This window comes from Varanus komodoensis, unplaced genomic scaffold (genome assembly GCF_004798865.1).
Source record: "Varanus komodoensis strain SLA01 unplaced genomic scaffold, ASM479886v1 scaffold29_1, whole genome shotgun sequence".
Lineage (NCBI taxonomy): Eukaryota > Metazoa > Chordata > Lepidosauria > Squamata > Varanidae > Varanus > Varanus komodoensis.
In genome coordinates, this window is record NW_025335759.1 from 10,564,755 (window position 1) to 10,585,214 (window position 20,460).

The window sequence follows — 20,460 nt, forward strand, 5'->3', positions numbered from 1 at the left end:
TGCGTTGAGGGTTTCTGCCTGCACTGCTCTTTGGCTCTTGTTTTTCCACCTTTGCTTCTTCCGTCCCCTCCCTCCCTCGCTCCCTCCCTCGCTCGGTCGCTCGCTCGCTTTCTGGCTCGCTCAGTTTTCTCCCTGACGCAAGGCAGAGCCCTCTCAAACCTGCCGTCCTGGCTCCGCGACTGGCACCCGGCTGGGTTAGGCCTCGCCCGGGCGCCTCGCCCGCCTCTCTGCCGTTCGCCTGCCATGGCGATCCCGCCGGGGCGTGCCCGCATCCCCCAGTGGCTGTCGGCCCACCGTGCCCTGGACAAGGCCCTGGACGGGCTGGCGAAGCTGCAGCAGCTGGTGACCCAGCCCCGCCTGGGGCTCCGGAACAGCCCCCCTCACCTGCCGTACCTGCTGCCCCAAACCCACCTGCACCTGCGACTCATTCGGGAACAGAACGGCACTGGCTTGGCCGACCTCTTGGAGGAGGGCTACTTTCACGTCTACCTCACCAACTTGCTGGAGAAGATTAAACAGGCCACCCGGCTGTTCAAGAAGCAGAAGCACGAGATCTTCCAGGAAGGCTCGACTGCCGGGTAAAAATCAAGGGAAAGGAGAAAGGGATCTGGCCGGGGGGAGTGTGGTCCCCGGAAGGGATGGCACGAGGAGATGCTGTCTGCACCTACAGCTTCTCTCCAGGTCCTAGATATGTAGGGACAAGGGTGAGTTCTCCCCCTTTCCCCTCCACCAAACTCCACCCTGGTGGCAGCAGCTTTACCGGTTAGGTTTCTGCCTGTTGTACGGCAGTGACCAGCACAGGGGACTGGCCGGGTTTGAGTTTGGATTTGGTTTAAAAATAGCCACACTGAAGCTCTGGAAGAAGGCAAACCTGTTTGAATGGGGAACATGAGCATGATTGATTCTTCTCTTTTCTCCGATAAATGCCCTGAGAACAGCGGCTTGGTTGGAAATAAATCCACCAGGTGCTGTTGTCGCCAGCAGTCTGTTTTCAAAGAAAGCTGCAGCAATTTAATTCTTCCTGGCACATGCAGCTCTCAAGAGCATGGAGTAAAAGATGGCAGCCTTTTTTGTCATCGACATACCTAAAATACCCATACCAAGAATGGAATCGGTCAAGAAAGTTAAGAATCCTGAGCTTTCTTATTTATTATGGTTATTATTAACATGTAGATATTGTCTTATTTGCTAGAAAGCATTATTCAACTTTAAAATACTCCAACCCATGGCCAGACACTGTACATGAACCATTTCCCCATCCACATGGTTATATATGTATTATTTGTGCATATTTGTTCTTTTCTAAAAGAACACGAAGTGGCTTGTACCATTCTCCTGTTGCTCTCAGTCTTATCCCCAGAACAACAATCTTGCGAGGTAGGCTGGGCAAGAGCCTGTGATGGGTGAGAGTGGACTAGAACCCGGATTGCCTGAGTCCAGGTCCTGCGCTCTTAACAAGAACACCGCACTGGTGCTCACTAGCTTTGAGACGAGACTTTTTATCATGCAGTCTCTTTCACAGAATTGCATTGGGTTGTGTATTCAGACAACCACATCTTTTCATCCAGCACATAAACACCCATGAAGGAGGTGGAATGCTGCGCAGTGCCTAGCGATGGATCCGCAGTGCTCGGCGCTGTACATATGGCAGCACCCCCGAGGTCCGCCGGGATGCAGCTTGGAATTCTGTGCCAGTTGCTCAAATGCGCATTGGTGTGGCAGGGGAGTTACTCCTGAGTTAGGCCTGAGAGGAGGAGGTGGGATTTCAGGGAAACCCTGTATGCCAAGGGGATGTGCGGCCACGGATGTCTCTGGGCTCCAGCCGAACTTCACCTAAAGGCTGCCGACTAACCAGCCAAACGCCAGCCTGACCGATGCTGGGTGTGCACCTCCAGTGTGAACTGTGAAAGCCACCAGGCGATGCTTTGACACCCCAGAGAGGATGCCGGGCTGGTACGGTGTGCAGATCACGTGAAAAGCAGAGGAGCAAGGCCCAGACACAAAGTTGGCAACCGTGCCCTCCACGACCCGGGCTGCGGTTCCAGTTTTTCTTGGCTGGACTTTGGTTCTGCATTATCAGTTAGATAGGGCCAGTTGCTGGGGAACCAGAGCCTCTCCCCTCCGGCATGGCATGCGCAGCCTGGAACCAGATTGCCAGGAAGTCCTGGCAATGAAAACAGTGCTCCCTCAGGCCATGGAAAGCCTGGCCTGGGCCTGCCTGCCGTCAGCAGTTCCCCACCTCCTGAGCACTTCATCTCAGCCTCTCCCAGACCTGAACCCTTCCAGGCTTACCGCTCCCATCCTGCCTCGCCTTTGGGTCTCTCCTAATACGCAACCCCACTTGCATCAGGGGTAAAAAAGAGTTTTATTTGTTTGTTTGTTTGTTTGTTTGTTTGAGATTCTTATATGCCGCCCCATTCGCATAAGCCTCAGGGTGGCTTCCAACAAATAAATAACAATACATATATATAAAAACTAGAAACATTCAGGCAATAAGTTAAAACAAAAAATAAATTAACAATTCATTAAAATAACGTTTAAATAAAAAGGTCTTGGCCTGGCGCCGAAAAACAAATAACGATGGCGCCAGGCGGACCTCTCTGGGGAGCGCATTGCTTTGGTGAAGGCCCTCCTGCGGGTGCTCACCCTCCTAGTATCTTTCACGGAGGGTTCCCGGAGAAGGGCCTCTGCCGCCGATCTCAGGGGGCGGGAGGGCACGTATGGACGTAAGTGCTCCTTTAGGTACCCAGGTTCCAGTTTTGGGCCAGGCTCTTGTGCCACCCGCAGCAGCACACACAGACCCAAATGCAACAGGGAAAGCTTTGCAGTTGCAAAATAAGGCAGGACCGTTTGCTAAAAGCCAGCACCGTTCTGCCGATTCGTCTTGGTCTTGCGGTTGGGCTGGGTTTTTAATCCTCTCTCCATGTACAGCTTGGGAAGAATTGCAGCCCTGGGGCTCCAATCGCCTGCCGCTAGGACCGTGCTTTTGGTGTGACCGACTGACCAACCCCCGTGCCTCCCCTCTCTGTTTCCCTCGCTGCAGGAGAAACCTGACCAAGCTTTCGCTGATCTTTAGCCACATGTTGGCCGAGCTGCAGGCCCTGTTTCCGGAAGGGAAAGACCAGGGCAGCACGTACCACCTCAGCAAACCGGAGGCCCAGTCCTTCTGGAGAGAGACCTGGGGCGGACGGTGAGACATTGATAGCCTCTCCTGCAGGAACCTGGGCCTGGTATTCCCACCCCCTTACAATCGCTCTTCCCAGCCCCACTGGGAATGCATTGGATTCCCAGGCTGAGCTCCCTGGACTCTGACCCGCCTTCTCGTGGCCGTAAGTGCAACTCCCAGCAAGCGTGCCAAGCGTTCGCACAGCGCTCACGGGGCACCGATCCTTGCACGGCCACTGCAGCGTCCCTCTTCTGTGCACGTGACCCTGTTGGTGCTGCGCTTGATGCAGAAGAAGGTTGCTGCTTGGCAGCTGGGCCTCCGCGAGCGTTGGCGGGCTCCTTCCCGGCTTGGCTTGCTTCCTGAGACAGGGCCGAGCACGAGGAGAGGCCACAACGGGAAGAGGGACGGATGCTGCCGAGCTTTGTCACGATCCTACTTATAAGCGTTGTCCGTGCAGCACAGCCTCGTTTTCATCTGTGCCCTCATTACACACAAGGGCTTTCAGCAAGTCTTTTCAGGCTGGGTTCCCTTTGGGTGGCCGTCTCTGGAAGTCCATTTGTACTTTTACGGTTGCTGTTTGTCCTCTTTAAGAGAGGCATGTCCTGTCTGTAGGACTTGCCCAGGACCCGTCTGAAGGCGCCTGTAACTTCTCCGTTACAGAGAGTAAGCAAGCACAACCCCACTATTGGGAGATGCTCTGTATTTCTGCTTAAATAATAATATTAATTTTCCAAACGTGCATCTATACATCCGCATAGGCACACCCAAATGGGTAACACCCCAGAAGACAGGAACAAAACTCAGTGACGGAATGCTGGGCTGAAAGGAACAGAGTGCATTTTTGAGGGGCAAAAGCCAAGTTCTGCACCTAGAGAAAAGAAACCCAGCGCCAAGTTATGAGATGGGAAGGCTTGTCTCAACAGTGCTAGAAGGATCTCAGAACTGTTGTAGATCATAAGCTGAATATGAGTCAACAATGTGATGCAGCTGCAAAAAAAAAAAAAAAAGGCAAATGCTATTTTGGGCTGCATTGATAGAAGTATCACTTCCAAATCATGTGAAGCACTAGTTCCCCTCTACTCCATGTCGGTTAGGCCTCTGGAGTACCGAGTCCGAGTCTGGGCACCACAGTGTACGAAAGATGCTGACAAACTGGAAAAGTTTCAGAGGAGGGCAGCAAGGATGACGCAGGGACTGTAACCAAAGCCCTGTGAGGAGGCACGGAAAGAACTGGGCATGTTTAGCCTGGAGAAGAGAAGGTGGAGGGGAGATAGATAGCACTCAGCAGGTACTTGACAGGCTGTCACAAAGAAGATGGCTGGGATCTCTTGAGTGCAGGACACGGAATCACTGGCTCAGGTTACAGGAAGCCAGATTCCAGCTAGATACCAGGAAACATTTCCTGACTGTTAGAGCGACTTGTACACAACAGTGAAACCAGTTGCCCGGGGCGGTCACGGAGAGGCAGCTGGACGGCCGTCTGTCAGGGATGCTGTCATCTGGAGCCCTGCATGGAGCAGAGGGCTGGACCCACTAACCTTACGGGACCCTTCCAAGGCTACTAGTCTGTGTTTGTATGAGATGCGATGCAAATCAGCATCCTCACCCAGCCTGGCACCCTGCACTTGCGCTGGAATACAGCCCCCATCCTCCCCAGCCAGCATGCTGCTGCATTTGGTCTTCAGGGCAGGGATAGATGTCTTTTGGCCCTCCAGTTGTTTCGGTCTGCAACTCCCATCAGCCCTAGCCAACATAACCAATGATGAGGGATTGTGGGAGTTGTAGGCCAAAACATCTGGAGGGCCACAAGTTGCCTCTCCTTGCTGAGGAGATAACCAGCATCCCAAGATGCTTTCAGTCCCCAGACTCCGCCACCTCTCAGGGTCCCCCGAACGTCACCCCTGACCACCCACCTTTCCTCCCCAGGAGCCTGGTATCTTGGGTCGAATTCCGCGAAGGACTCAGTCGGGTCCACCCCGTGGATCCTGGCCCCATGGCCATTGCCCTGAAATCCACCATCGACCTCACCTGCAATGGACACATTTCGATATTTGAGTTCGACATTTTCACCCGCCTCTTCCAGGTACAGCTGGGCTGGATGGGACCCTTGTGTGGGAGCCGTTTTCTCTCTAAGCTTGCAAGAAAGCATGGAAACCCAGGTCCAGTAACCAGGTGTGGGCTTAGTGGCCTCAATCTTGCCTTCTGGGACTTCCTGAAATGGGCACACACCGCTTTTCTCCAACCACCTTTTGTTTAGTGGTTCCCCAGCCTTGGTGCCGTTTCCCCCCATTCTAGAAAACTTGAAATCCCCTCCCAAAGCTCAGTGAAAGCCCAGAGCTGAGCCGTGCTGTTATTTTGACCCAACCACAGTCCCAAAGTGATCCTCCCTGGAAAGGAATACCCGAACCCTAAAGCCTCAGAAGCAAAGTGAACGAACCCAGAGGCGCAGACGGAGCATCTCCAGCACAACCCTTCCCATTGCAGAACTTCGAATTTTGGAAGAAAGGGGCAGCTGTGCTGCTGTCCAGGCTTGCACATGGCGCGAAGTCCCCGGGCTGCTTCTGGCCCTAGACGCTCCCTTCTGCACACGCCGGCGAGGCGGGCGCACCTCCCCCTCCCGCCCCCAGTGGACGGATGGTGCCTTTTCACGCATTTGCTCTAGCACCTTTCAGCAGGGAGAGCGGCCGACCACATGGCAGGATGTGGCTGCCTGGAGGGCCATTGCTCAAGGCTGCCGGGCGTGGGTGGAAAGAGGGGGTCAGCCGCCCCAAATTTCCGTTCCGGAACGGTTGACAAGCACTGCAGGTCTTTTAGTTCAGCTTAAATTGGGCTGGAAGGGAGCTGTTTGCTTCCTGGACGGGCAAACGCTCCCACTTCGCATGGACAAGTAACCGGCAATGATTTGTGGAGGAGTGAGAGGGAGAGGGTGCGTTAAGAGTGCAAGACCAGGACTCGGGCAGTCTGGGTTCTAGTCCTCACTCCGCCACGGAACCCGCTGGGTGACTTTGGGCCAGGCGGACCCTCAGCCCAGCCTGTGGGGAGAAGACTGAGAGAAGGAACGACATAAGCCGCTTTGAGTTCTTCACCAAAAGGAAAAAGGCGGCACATGCATCTCATAAAGTCATGCATTCTAATAAATATTTATAAATATGTAAGCTCAGGTGATGAATGCTGATGCAAGAGACCCAAAAGAGGGCCAGGCACAAATGAGGCATGGAGGAGGGATAGTGTGTTTTGCAGAAGTACGACAAAAATCTTTTTTAAAAACTACCCCAAAGGCCTGATTCTGCTGGGCAGCACAGGATAGCTTAAGTGTCGGCTAAGCAGCATGGCTGGCTGGCGGGAAGCTTTAACACAAGCACCTGTATTGATGGTTCAAAGTCTTTGCCACATACACACCCAGTGAGGGAGCTGTATAAGTTGCTTGGGTTCTTAGCAAGAGGAAAAAATGTGGGCTATAAATGCAGTGTTGCTTTCAGCATTATTATGACCACTACTATTATTATTATTTCTAAAAAACCCCATAATAGTCACCAACCGATACATGAAATGAACTTTATCAGCTCCAGCATGTGGGACTGGGAAAAGAGAAAACAAGCTATCGTTATGACTGAAGCTTGGCTGTCTGCATTCCCTGTGCTCAATTGAAGAGGATAATCCTATTCGAAGAATTCAATTCTTCTTACATTTGAAGGAGGGCAGGGCATGATTTGAACACGAAACTTCGCAATTCCCCCTCGGGGAAATCGTGGGGGAAAGGATGGTGCTCAAAGGACACATTTTCACCCTGTGAATGCAAGTCTGGAAAGCTGAGGCTTTTTCCCCCCGAAGGTGATCTGGCTCTCGCTTGTGTTTGGGCCCGTGCACCTGTCCCGCCACGTTTTCCCCTGAGCTGTGGCTTCCTGCCTCACCTCTCTCCCCATCCGCCGCCCCTCCCACAGCCTTGGGCCATGCTGCTGAAGAACTGGACACTACTTGCTGTTACGCACCCAGGATACATGGCCTTCCTCACGTACGACGAGGTCAAGGCCCGGCTGCAGGCGTACGTCAATAAGCCCGGCAGGTAAGGCCCATCTCCTCGAAGGGAGATCAGCCCAGGTCCAAAGTCGGCGTGCTTGGAGTCTTCCAAAGCCCGGGAAATCCCCATTCGTGGCTAAATGCAGGCTGACACCAGCACCTTTGGACCCAAGCGATTTGTAAGGCTTCCTTTTCCTGTGCTGGCCTGCCCACGGTTCGAGGACACCCACAGAAGCCCCTCGCGCCCCTCTGCTGCCTGCCACGGTCAGGCTGGGGAGTACAAGTGGAAGGGCCTTCTCCATGCGGCTCAGGAATCCGCTCCCACAGGGGGTTCAGGGGTCCCCTCTTTACAGGTCCTCAGGACACCTGCTTTTGCTGGCCTCTGGAATCTCGGGAGGCAGGCTTTCTTGATACAGTCTGTTTTTATACTTTTGATTATTTCTTTGCCTATTTGTAGATTTGTGTGTGTTCCCTTAATCCAGCACGCCACCTGGTGAGGGTTTTCCTTTAAAGGTCTGCTAAAAACTTTTTCGATTAACAAAAAACCCAGAGCCGCAAGGCCCAGACCCATCCCTCGAGGCAACACCTGCACAGCTTTTCATGCCCTACCCCAAATGCCAGAACCCAAACCTGGCAGGGGGGGTGGGGGGGCCCTCCTGGACTGATCCGTCTCCCCTCCTTCCTCCTCCACAGCTACATCTTCCGGCTCAGCTGCACCCGGCTGGGCCAGTGGGCCATCGGCTACGTGACGGAGGCCGGGAGCATCCTGCAGACCATTCCCCAGAACAAGCCCCTTTTCCAGGCGCTGATTGACGGGCACAAGGAGGGCTTGTGAGTGCTGGCGGGGAGGGGGGGGAGTGTGCAAGACACGTGTGCTCCGTGCGCCAGTCCGTGGCCGTCCGAGCTGGACTTCGCAGGCCGTTCTCAGGCAATGCGACCTCGCGCTTTAAGCTGGCTCGGTGTGTTTCAGGATGGAACGGCACGATGCGGGGAGAGCTAAGCCTTCATTGGACTTGGGGCAGAGACCCATGGAAATCAATAAGAGGACTTTAGTTGGCCATGGCTAACTGCGGCCTCGTTGATTTCAGTGTAAGCATGATAAGTCTGGATTGAACCCCATCTGTTCAGTGTGGCTTACTCCCAGGTAGGAGCGCTAGAAGCGCTTTGCAACTGGTGTGGAGCAGTGGTCAGAGGGCAGGATTGGGACTCGGTCCTGACCCTTCCTGGCTGTCTTTGGGGCCAGACACAGACTCCTGGCCTGATCTACCTCGCAGGGTTGTTGTTAGGATAACATGGAGAAGAGAAGAATCTTGTAAGCTGCTTTGGATTCCCTGCAAGAGAAAAAACAACAGGGTATAAATGTAAACAATCACAGCAATAATAATTCCTGTTCGCTTTGCCAAAGAAGCTTAGCAACGCCTGCTAAGTTTACGATCACCTTGCCAATTTGAGTTCTGCACCAGCCTCCTGAAGCCTAGGACCCCCCCCCCCCTTTGCCTTGGACTGCACTGTCCATCACTCCCAGCCTGAGAATAATGGGAAGTGCAAGCCAATGCACCTGGAAGGCTACAGGTTGGGAAAGGCTGCTCTGAGTCTTCAAAAGATGCAGTTCCTTGCAAGCCAGGAGGCAGCTGTTTGATTTCCATGGAAATGGACATGCCATGCACTCCCCAAATGCTAAAGAGTTCCAAGGAAGGCTCTCTCTCATCCTGCAGCTACCTGTACCCCGATGGGAAGCATATGAATCCGGACCTGGCAGAGTTATCTGAGGTGCCCCCACGGAACCGAATCAAGGTCTCACAGGTAGGCCTTCCCGCAGGTAGATGCATCTTACACATCTTAAAGTTTCACTGCACTGCACTTTCCTGTAACCCCCCAATAGGATCAGGCCACTGAAATACTGGGCCACAAATACAAGGAGATCTGGCAAGGAACGGGGCTCTAGCACAATACACAAATGTGCCTCTTTATTAAGATCGTCATCCGAAGCTTTTTTCCAGCGCTCTTATCAGCAGAGGTCAGGCAGGTGTGGATTGGCTGCAGGGTCCTTTTTGTGGTAGCTCCATTTCCGTGGGATACCCCTTCCCCAGAGAGATATATTTAGCACCATCCCCTTTTTCTTGCTATTTAACATAGCAGATTGAAACTGTTCTATTTGTCTGAACTTTTGGGGAATAACACAGAAACAGAGAGAGTCAGAAGGGACCTCCTGGGCCATCTAGTCTGACCGCCGGCTCCAGCTGACTCCACTTATGACATGCTTCCCATGTGCATGTCCAGCCTGTCCTTGAACACCCTCACCCATATTGGTGGAGATGTTTGGCACCACTTTCTTGCACCTTCCCCCCTTTGGCACATCTTTGGTATCATTGCCACCTTTGTGGGGTGAGGGGCATGGAGTTACAGAGGCCAGAGAGAGATGTGCTACCTCCCCAATCTCCTTTTTAAAATTAAAGCGCTGCGGAATGCAGTGCTTCTTCATTAAAAAGCTGTCCATGCAGCGGCTGAGATGAGACGCTACTTAGCAAAAATCCAGTTTGGAACCCAGGTGATAGGTTTGACAATCCTTTTGCAAGGAGGAGAACTGGTGCCCAGAGGAAAGCCAGCACTCCCACCTGGGCCTCACCTGCTGCCTGTTCCTCCGTAAGGTCTCCTCAGCCCTTGCAATAGGAAGGGAAGGGACTGCTTCGGTTGCAGTACACAGCTCCACCCTGAGCAGGGATTCAGGCTGCCTTCCTCGGGATGCTTTGGGCTGCAACCTGTCCTGCAGAACCAGCAGGCAGGTGTACTCAGTGCACCTGGAGGGCATCAGCGCGCAGAAGCCACCTGAGCCCCAGACTTCTCTCAGCTCCACTCCCCTCCCTCTGCTTCTTCTGCAGGAGCAGTACGAGCTTTACTGTCAGGTGGGCTCCACATTTCAGCTCTGCAAAATATGTGCCGAAAACGACAAGGACATCCGCATCCAGCCGTGTGGGCACCTGCTTTGCCGGGGCTGCCTGGAGGCGTGGCAGGTGAGTCCTGCACCTTCTTCCTGGTGGGGCTTCCACCGCCACCACGGCCCCACGGGGTGGAACCCACGTGCGAACTGAGGCAGCCGTTTCCAGTGTTAAATCCCACCTGAATCTCTCTAGCCCTTACCGCCTCCTCCAATGCAGTCCACGCTCTCCCGACGCTTGTATTGAAAAGGGTTTTCTTTCTGTTATTTATAAAAGGGAAATTCCCACTACTGGTTAATATTCAACTCCTGCAGTTGCTCTGTAAAAGGTCTGAAAACACAGTCTGTTTGCTAGTGTTCCAGGTGAAAGATCTTCCAAATACGCCTTGTATCCCTTCACCGCAGAAACCTCATTTTCTATTTGTTTTCCACATGACCTGTCTCAGACCTTTTAGAATTACACTTCAGGATAGGTTCCACTTCTAATTTTTCTGGTCTGTTCTGACAAAGTGAGAATCTTCTACATCTGTCCTCTTTTCCTGAATTTCTTTTCCAATTCCACATTTCTCTCTCTCTCTCTCTCCTCTCTTTTAAAGACAAGTTTGGAAACTTTACAAACTTTAGACCTTCTGAAGTAACTTTGCTCTCAACGTCAGAAAGTAAGTTGAACCTTCAGGTCACACAGAACCTTCTTTGTCCTGTTTTCTTCCCCCTTGAGCAAGAATTGAGAATACTCTCAGCCTTGGAAAGCTCCAGGGCTGGCACAAATTTTCCCGTATTTTGGAAGCATGCCTTGGGACTGGGAATGGGAAGGCATTCAGTCCTGCAGATTCTCACTTAATGAGTGCTAATATGTTGTTAGTCCAGCCATTTTCGCCTCAGCTTTGCTGGTGGGAAATTAATAGCTATAGGGATTTCCACGAGACCTTCACCCCTGGAGAGGGAGGCCAGAAAAGTCCTCTGGGTACCGGGATAGGATTCCCGCCTTGGGACTTGTAAATGCTTCTTCTTAATGGCTTATGTATGGAGAAGTGCTTAGAAATGTCGCATCAAGATATAATCTCTTCCCAGATGACTCAGGAAGGTTCACGAGTCATTAAGAAAAATCTGATTCATTCTCATTTACGGTAGCTTCATTTTATTTTGAAAACTTTAATCCGACCTTATTTCCAAAAATGATACCAGTGACGATTTCCTAAAGGCTCAGTGTACAAACCATTCACAAAGTCATTCCCATTTCAGCTGAATGGAGCAATTCCATCTCATTTGACGACGCATTTGCATTCACGACTCATTAGGGCCATTCCTAATAATAATAATTCAGCACAGAGAGGCCTCGCGCTTGTGTTTTATGGATCCAGTTGCTCTTGCGGGTCTGGACGGCTTCGCAGTCAGACCACTGGGCGCCAGAAGCAAAGGTGGAGGCTCCTCGGCGCGAAACAACGGGGTAACTTCAGGCCAGTCGCTACCTTGCCATCAGACCTACCCTGCAGGGTCGTTCTGCAGATATGGGAAGGGATGCTCAGGGCTCCTCTGCCTCCCGCCAGCTCTCTGAAGCGCATACCTGCCCCTTCTGCCGCCGGGAGATCTGGGGCCATGAAGAGGTCCTCATCGACCCGTTCAGCCACCAGAAGGGCGGCCTCCCCCCAGAGGATGATGGAGACGACGAGGACCTGGAGGACGTCCAGCACGTCCTGCAGCAGCTGGATCACATGCGCCAGGCCAAAGCGGTTGGTACCACGTGCCAGCTCGGGGAGGGGGTGGGCACAGCAGGCCGGCACGCAAGGCGGAGAGCCCCAGACCAACGGTGCACTCTGCCCCTTCTCCCGCCCCCCCCCCCGCCACCCCAGGCAGCGGATGCCGTCTCTCCTCCAGGCCTGAGCCCCGAGGGGCAGACACCTCCGGTGCCCCCGCCGCGGGCCAATCTCCCACCGCAGAAGAAGGCCCCCCTGCCCAATCCGGACTATGAGGTGAGTGGGCTGCCCGACCCGCTCCGGTGGGCCGTTTGCACCTTTGACTTCTGGGATGGAGAGGTCCACTTCTGCCCGTTTCACAGACCAGACCCGTGCCTCCTCCCCACACCTTCGCCCTGCCCTTGTGCAACAGCCCTGCACACACGTCAGGCGTGCAGCACGCTTGCTCTCCCCCACCCCCGCCTCTTTCTGACGAACTGAATGCCGGGATGGGAGCACCGGAAAAGCCGAGGAGCCCCACCGGACAGGTGCGCCGCCCTTCACGCGGCGTCAGCTCGTGTGCCCCTCTTAGCACAGAAAGTGTGGGGGCTGGGGAAGGGCCCACCTGCTCACCTGTGCGCGTGCCGCAGAGGGTCAGAGCGGGGGCCGCGTGCAAACCTGCCCCCAAGCCCTGCTGCCGAAGCCTGGCTTTAACATTCGCTTTCAAACTTCATTACGGCAGAGTTCCATCATGGCTAGAAGAATAAAAAGGGGTGCGTGGCTGCCCCCCAGATGCATTTAACTGGGGATAAGGGGAAACCTGGGCAGAAGCAATACTTGTTAAAGAAAAGGACTGTATATTTTTGAAGTAAAAAGAAGACAATTGGTATTCTGGTTAGCCATGCCAACCCTCAAATGTTTCTTAAAATAACAAGGAGTACAGGATACTGTGTCATACCACGTCCATCATGCTGGGTGTTGGGAGCTGATGCTGGGCTCGTTTGCTCCTTGATATCACTTTGGGTGTCATCTCACCCCCCCCCCCGGGTTGTGGGGCCCAGCTTTGGCCTCCAGGCCTGCCTCTGTACCAAAAATGACACCCTCCCCTCCATCTCTGCCTCCAGCAAGACCCTTCAGTCCACTGGCTCCACCAGCACCCCCTGCCAAGCATTCCCCAAGACGGCCCCCCTCTGCCAGTCCTGTGGGGTCCCTCCACATCCTCCCCACTTCACAGGGGTCAGCCGGAGCCACAAGAGCTGAGCTGATTAAAGGTAAGCTCTAAGCGATGGACACGTGTTTTCCCTGAGTGAATTCAGCAGCCTCCGCTTTAAGAGGATTCTCTTGGGCGGGGTGGGGGGGAGGTTGACAATTGCCTCTTCCCTGGCAAGGTAAACAGAGAATGCTAAAAAATAGGAGACCGAACTATTCTGCTGGGTTGCAGAATGGGATGAGAAAGGTAGGGGTGGAAAAACAGGGAGAAAACCTGCGGGGTTCTCCCTTGCACTGGAGCAATTCCTGCAGGCCCAAGGTTGCAAGCTTTCCAGGTTACACAGAATTCTTCAGCAAAATCCCCTCTGACCATAGATCAGTATCATCATGGTGATGATTCATTTCATTTCTACGCTGGCCAATAGCCGGGTGGTTCACAACAGTTCACAAAAGTTAGAAGCCACGGGCGAAAAGAATTCCAGTATGAGTCAGCAGAAGCCCCCATGGATGTGTGAGAGCAGGCAGCCTTACTCCAGCACTGAAAGGGTGACAGAGCGGGCCCCGAAGGGGAAATGGTTCCATAATCCCTGAGCCTTCATGCTCCTTCAGAGACTCCCTTGGAGGGAAGGCCTCGGGTGTTAACCATGGCTTGTTCTTCATGTGGGGAAAGTAACTCTGTTGGGCATGTGAGGCTTGCTAGGTTAAAGCAAACACTGAAGCAGGTTTGCAAGCACCCCGGCAGCCAGCGCAAGCAGGCCAGAACGGGCCGTCTCTCTTCAGACCTACTGGTCCCAGTCTTTAACCAGGCTGGTGCATTTCACACAAGCGGCAGCTTCGGAACAGTCTTCCAGGGCAGCCCCATGTGCAGTCAGGCAACCTGGAGGTTACCAGAGCAGGTGGGGTGTGCCCGGGCTGCCCGCCAAAGCGGGTAGAAGGCCCTCCATGCCACTGAAGCCCCTTGAACCTCGAGGGACCACAAGGGCTTCAGGAGAGTTTCCAAATGATGAACCTGCACCTTCAGGGGGGGCCCAGCCTCACCCAGACCAGGTGGAGCACCTTCCTTGGGTCAGAAGGACCACCCACCCAGCTGGCTTGCAGCACCTGCCTCTCTGCTGAGTCTACTCTGCCGGGTCGTTGTGCTGCTCAGATGCCATCCTAAGCTCCTGGAGGGAAAGCCTGTCTGTTTCCCTGAACCCATTTCCCGTATGAATGGTGCTTTCGTCATCTTGCTTCACCTGTTACCCAACAACAATCCAGCAAAGTTGGTTTATCCAGCCAGCACTTTCCATCTGAAGGAGGATCCCTGCTTGGCTCGAACCTTTTTCCTTTACAAAACATTTGGCCCCTGACTTGTTCCTTCAGGTGTTTTAGGTTAGAATATTGCTGCTGCATTTTCAGTTGTTTTACCGTGATGGCAGGATCTTTTCGGCACTTTGCAGTTGCCTGCTTGATTCATCTCAATAAGCATTTTGTGGCCCCTTGGGATCAAAGATGCAGTGTAAGAATTTTAATAGGAATGACTCAGAAGCTTGCATTCTCCCCCACCGAGGGAAAGCGGCTGGGTGCCAACCAGCTTCTTTTCTGTTTGTTCAGCTAGGGCCACACGATTGCCTCTGGACCACACAGTCACCTGCCGGCCTCCACCTATCGCGCTCCCTGCCGCTACCTGTGGCCAGCCTGGACTATGCAGGTTGATCTCCGGAGGTCCGAGAGCACAAGATCCCCCAAGCCAAATGTCCCCATCAGAGTGACAGTCATGCATCCCTCAAGTGTTATCGCTGGAAGCGCTGATGGACGCGGCAGCTGCCAGGATCATGGCCTTGATTTTCCCCCCTTGCAGGAGGACAGTTTTGATAAGGTCCACAGCTCCTCTCGGGCAGTGCCCATGGCATCGCTGCTGAGTGCATTGAGGGCCCTTTTGCACCTCATCATTTTCGGCAAGACACCGGCTTCTAATTGCTTTTCTGCCTCTTTTGGGGGCTGGGCATTCTCACTTTCTGGCAGGAAAGCCAAGGACATTTTCTTTCAAAAAAAACCCTGGGGTCAAAGCAAAATCTGGTTTCTTGGAAAGAGAAAAGGATCGTTTTCACAGGCATTTCAAGTCCAAGGACTGGCTAAGTACAGAATGGTTGTCCTGGGTGGACAGGCGCTAATGCTGGTTATGTCCATTAGGTGGCGCCAGTGTCTTGGCGATAGGCGCGTCCTGGTAAGTATCCTCAGGTCTTGTTCCCACGTGCAAAACGATGCCTGCATACTCTCCCTCTGTATTTTTTTGTTTATCATGGATCCCGGTGGATGAAAAGATCTCAGGAAAATAATAAAATGTGGCAAGCTGATCCTTGCCTTAAAAGTTCACTGCCATTAAAAATTCATCAAGAAAAGACACGGTTTTCTGTCCGGCGGACATTTCAAACGCAACCTCCAGAAGGGTTTGAGGTTTAGGGCCCTCCATCTCCTGGACCACAGCATCTCTTGCACTTGAACAGCAGCTGGAGAGGCAGAGTTTTGACAGGCATATCTGGGGAGGGAACATTTTCCGCCTCCCCTTGGTCTGTGCGGAGAATGTCCCCTCCCAGAGCAAAAATATTGATCCGTCTCCCCAGGCGGAGGTGACTGCTGCCTCCGGATGGTTTGCTGAGTTCAGCTCCTGTTCCAGGAACCGTTGAGAGTGCTGATCGATGCTTAGTGGTGGAATGGAATGCCGCCGCGTGCGGAGAGGGGGGTCCTCTGAGTGGGGGCGGGTGGCCAGGCCCACGGGGTATGGGTCAGACATGAAGAGCAGCAGTGGCCGCAAAGGCAGACAGAAAAGGACATGCTGCCCCTCTCGGGGTCTTGGAGGCAGGCGGTTGTCCCACGGGGCTGTGGCAGACCGGATGTGCTAGGAGGGCGGCCAAGGATGGCTTTGATGCATGGGGAAAATCACCTGTCCCAGCGCCACTGGAAGCAACCAGTGAATTTCCCCACAGATTGTGTGCCTCATGCTAATTTTTGATTCGATTTGATTCGATTCGATTTGGATGCTGCCCCATTAGCCATGGGCTCTCCGGGCCGCTCACAGCATAATAAACAGTTAACAGTGAAAACAATGCAGTTAATTCATAAAACCGTAATATAAAAACAACCAATAAGGTAACAATAAAATCAAAGAGAAAGAAAGAGGGGAAAAAACCCATCTGGGTGAAGGAGTGGTCCAAAAAGGTTCGACTCGTCCTGCCAAGGTTCGACTCGTCCTGCCGTCTGCCCCTCTGAGGCACAGAACACCTGCCCTAGAGAACTAGCATTATTTGTTGTTTATTATCATGTTTATTTTCTCTTGCAAGGAAACCCAGGTGACTTCTGTGGTCAGTCCTCCTCCTCTCCATTTTATCCTCACAACAACCCTGTGAGGTAGGTTAGGCCTAGCGGCAGCAGCTACCCAGGAATCACCCACTGAGCCGAGGGAGGATTAAGACCCAAGTCCCAGCCCGGCTTTCCAAGCCCTGCGCTGCACTGGCTCCTTGCTACCGCCCCCCCCAACCTGAAACCCCCCAGGTGTCTCTGGCCGCGTGGCCTGGCCTCCCCCGGGCAGGCTGGGAGCTGCTCTCCCACACGTCCAGAGAGTGGGCCAGGGCTGTTCTAGGCAGAACTCCCTCTTACCCTTCCTGTGCAGTAGGAAAGGCCCCAGAAAGCCGCACTTGGGCAAAACATCCACAGAAGCCGCAGCCTCTTGCCCCCAGCCTGGCTCAGCTGGCACACCCTTTGGGACAAGCAACGGCCCATGTGCAAGTCCACAACGGGTGTTGCCGTTAGAATGTAAATTGTAGCTCGGAAAATGGGCGCAATCAGAGGACAGGGCCAGCAGGAGCCGTCGGGGAATCTGACGAGGTGCCCTCTACCTGGAGCTCAGCCCAGCATCACACCTGTCGGGGGGGGTGAAGGAGGGAGGGAGGGAGGGGAGCATCTCTTTCCCCCTCTGCCCCCTGTGTTCTTCTTTTAATCCCCCACGTCACGCTGCGCCCACTCTGCAGCCTCCTCCGCAGCTGCGCTCACGCTCCGTTTCCCAATTTCCATCCTGGCCCCGAGCGAGGGGGGTGGTGAAGCCAGCCTGGGGAGGCAGACGACCGGAGGCCGCTGTGGGCGCCCCAGATTGCTTCCTCCCCCCTGGGCACACCCAGGCATCGGGGACACGCACTCCTCGGAAGCGAAATGAGGTCCCTCCGCCGGGTGTGGGGAGGGAGGGAGGGTCCCTTCATGAAGCCTGCGGCCTGCAAAGGGGGGCGGGATGAAGCAGGGGACAGGGTCCCCCATCCATCCCACCCCCTCCAAAGAAACGGCCCGCCTTCCCGCCACACGTGACCCGTCCTTGCTCTTGCATCCCAAGGATGTGGTCCAGTCGGCAGGGAGGGAGGGATACGCGGTTTCCACGGAGACGGATGAAGCGTCTTGCTTGGCCAGCTGATTTCAAGGTTGGGGTGGGCGGGATCAGAGGGGTAACTTTGCCGGCGGGGAAACCACACAGAGGAGAGTCAGTGAGGGGGAAAGACGGGGAGTGACAGAGTGGGGCGGTGGGGGGGTGGCCATCCAACAGAAAGCAGTGCCTCGGGCTGCTGGCCACTTTCAGGACCCATTTCCAGACACCCCATCCCTCCTGCAACCCCCCCCCCCACTGCCTCTCCCCCTGGGTGGCATCCAGATTCCCCTCTGCCTCTCACCCTCAAACCGGGAGAAATCTTGGTGCAGGCCTGGGCTGGGTGCCTGCCGGGGAGCTGTGGATAAACCTTGTAAGTAAATCAGTTTAATAAACTGGGACTGTTTGAACACCGAATTCACTGGCCACGTCTGAGCAGGTTTGAGTCGCTTCTGCCGGTGGGCAGCCAGGACATCGGGGGGGGGGGGAATTTTTTGCCCCTAAAGAGGGAATGGTGCACCTCATTTCTGGACAGTCGGCAAGCCCTACGCCTTAGCTCCTGGGAAAGAACCACCTCTGTCTTCGTTCCGTGGCCTCCTCACATCTCGGGACCTGAGAAATGCGTCTCTCGCTTTGCACGTGTCCATGCAAACATCAGCAGCACAGACCCAGCTTTTGCAGTCCGGTCTCCTGGTGGATCCGTGTGCCTCGGCTGGGGGGGGGGTGCGCATTGCTGGGGCCCCTCCATCCCCTTTCTTTCGCTCTGTTGTCACACCCAGGCAGCCCGCGTGATCGTGAAGAGCCGGATGCTCACCAGCATTTATGAGCCCTTAATAAGGTTTTGGCTCCGTTTGGCGGATGCATGTTTTCTTTCAGAGTTCATTAAACTGAGCCGGCTCATTAGCCATGCTCATCCGCTTCCCTGCCCTCTGTGCCAGCTCTCAGCACACACCCACCCCCTCCACACCAGTCTCACCTCCTGCTTTAGGGGTAGCCAACCCTGCCTGCACCCTTCCCTCTCCCAGTGTCTCCCCTTCCCCTCTTGCCCTGAGAGGTACCCAGGAAGAGAGCCAGGGAAAAGAGGGATACTGCCTCCCACAAAATGCAGCTTGGCTCACTTTCTTGAGCTGGCCAAAACATCTAGTCTGCTGTCCTGTGGTACTCAAGAACCTGGGAGGTGGACTGTGTTCTGGAGAATGGAACCCACCCAGGCAAACTTTCAAGTCAGGGTGAGGGGCTGTAATCAATATGGGGAGAGAGACCTCTTCCATATGCTGCTCTGGAGGTCAGGTTTATGCCCGAAGGGGACCAGGCGTGCCAGATGTCCCTTGGTCGAAAGATGACACACTGTCCCCTTTTTCCACTGAATATCAGAGTGCTGCAGAAAATGCGCGTTTGATAGAGGACAACTCCTGAGTCCATGTGCCCCAGTGCTTCCACTTCTCGAAGCCAGATTGAAGCTGGATCACCTGGGTCCAAAGAAGTAAGCTCCTCCAACCACACTTTTTCACAGTGGACCCCCCCCCCGCCCCCAGGCAGAGGTCTTTCCACTAGGCGAGCTTTTCTTCTTGTGGACGGACTCTCCCCCCCAGTAAAATGAAATAAAATAAAATAAAAGCTAGCCCTTATTCACAAGTCATGAACCTGGAACAGCTGCTGCGTTTGACTTCAATCCAGCTTTCCCAAGCTGCGGTCCTGCTGGATTGCAACTCCCATAATCCCCGGTCAGCATGGATCGTGGCATCCCTCTTGAACTCGGGCAAATTCGGTCCAGTGAAACCACCCATAAATATCCTTACGAATTAGAATATCGTGGCTGCAGCCCAGTTCTGCAGCACAGCGACCATCCGCCAGCCGGCTCCTCTTTGCACGGGTATGATGCTCCGGCCAGCTCACGTTCGCACATTTTTGCACGAGGGGCTCTCCAGCACCTGTAATATAGGACGCCGGGAGACCGCAAGGCTGTTGCGCTAACAGCGCAAGCCGGCAAGCCCGCCCCCCAGCGGTGAGGCAGCCGGGCTCCACGGGGCTTCCTCCACAGGTGGGGCGCCCCGCGACCCAGCCTGCCTGGGGGGCCCTGGGCTGAGTTCGGCCCCGAGGTCCAGCCCTGGCTGCACCGCTGGCCGGCGAGTCTTCCCCTGAGGTCGCTGCCGGGGAGGGAAGTGCGCGCTTCCCTCGCTCTGGCACCCCGGCCGAGCTTGCACACGCGCCCCCCCCCCCGCTCCCCGCGCCCCCCCACCCCGCTCACACGCCGCCCGCCCGCAATGCCCTGCACGGCCTCCCGGTGCTGAAGGACGCAGCCTCGTCCAGGGGCTGCCCGAAGGGAAGGAAGGGAGGGAGCAGGGCTTCCCACCCAGCCCTTCCGCCCATAGGGGAACCTGGGTGAGGTCCGCGCATCCACGCCCCGAGCATCAGGAAAGGAAGGCGCTCGCTGCGCCCGGCCGAGCACACACGTGCCCCGCGCCGCGCAACACGCCCGCGTTCACCCTTTCTCTGGCTTCTTGCGCTCGGGACCGTTGGAAATTGGACTGTGCAGGGAAGAAAGAGGAGCTCCCTCGCTTAACGCGCGCCCCCCTTCCTGCCCTGAGTTTGTGGCGCGTGTGGATTCCAAGCCCCAGGAGGGATTGCTGGGAGCTCGGCAGCTGCTGGTCCCAGCTCTGCCCTCTGCCTTGAGCAGGAGCCTCGCAGGCCACCTGGCTCTCCTCCCGCTCCTCCTGCGCAGCACAGGCGAAGTTTCCCCGGCTAAATCGCTGTGCGTCAGGATCCTATTCAAGGCCCGGGACAACCTTCCCAGGAGTCCGGCTCCTGTGTGTTTCCAGCTGTCAGCCCTGTTCAGCAGCCCCAAGCTAGACGCGGGACCCCAAACCCCGATGGTGATGATCATCGTGTGCAGTCAAGCATGTGCAGAGTGCTGCTTGCTCATTAAGACGGGCGTCCAAACCCTCAGTGGCTTCCCTTTACACGCTCCGCACAGATTGAATGTTCCTTTCTCTCTGCTCTACCTGGAATTCCAGCAAAAGATGCCACATTCAGCACAGGGAGGAAAGCTCCCCGAGGGGGTGGAGCTGGCATG

At 54.8% G+C, this 20,460-nt stretch overlaps 1 protein-coding gene across 1 annotated transcript; it reads left to right on the plus strand.

Annotated features, from left to right (window-relative positions):
• Window positions 1–243: 243 nt before the first annotated feature.
• CBLC (Cbl proto-oncogene C) lies at window positions 244–15,371 on the plus strand. Its single transcript, XM_044435303.1, has 11 exons — window positions 244–578; window positions 3,044–3,190; window positions 5,093–5,249; window positions 7,108–7,229; window positions 7,877–8,014; window positions 8,899–8,986; window positions 10,063–10,194; window positions 11,666–11,848; window positions 11,969–12,088; window positions 12,916–13,062; window positions 14,594–15,371. Exons 1-10 carry the CDS (start codon window positions 244–246, stop codon window positions 13,054–13,056), a joined length of 1,563 nt encoding a protein of 520 aa, XP_044291238.1. The 3' UTR covers window positions 13,057–13,062; window positions 14,594–15,371.
• The last annotated feature ends 5,089 nt before the right edge of the window (window positions 15,372–20,460 follow it).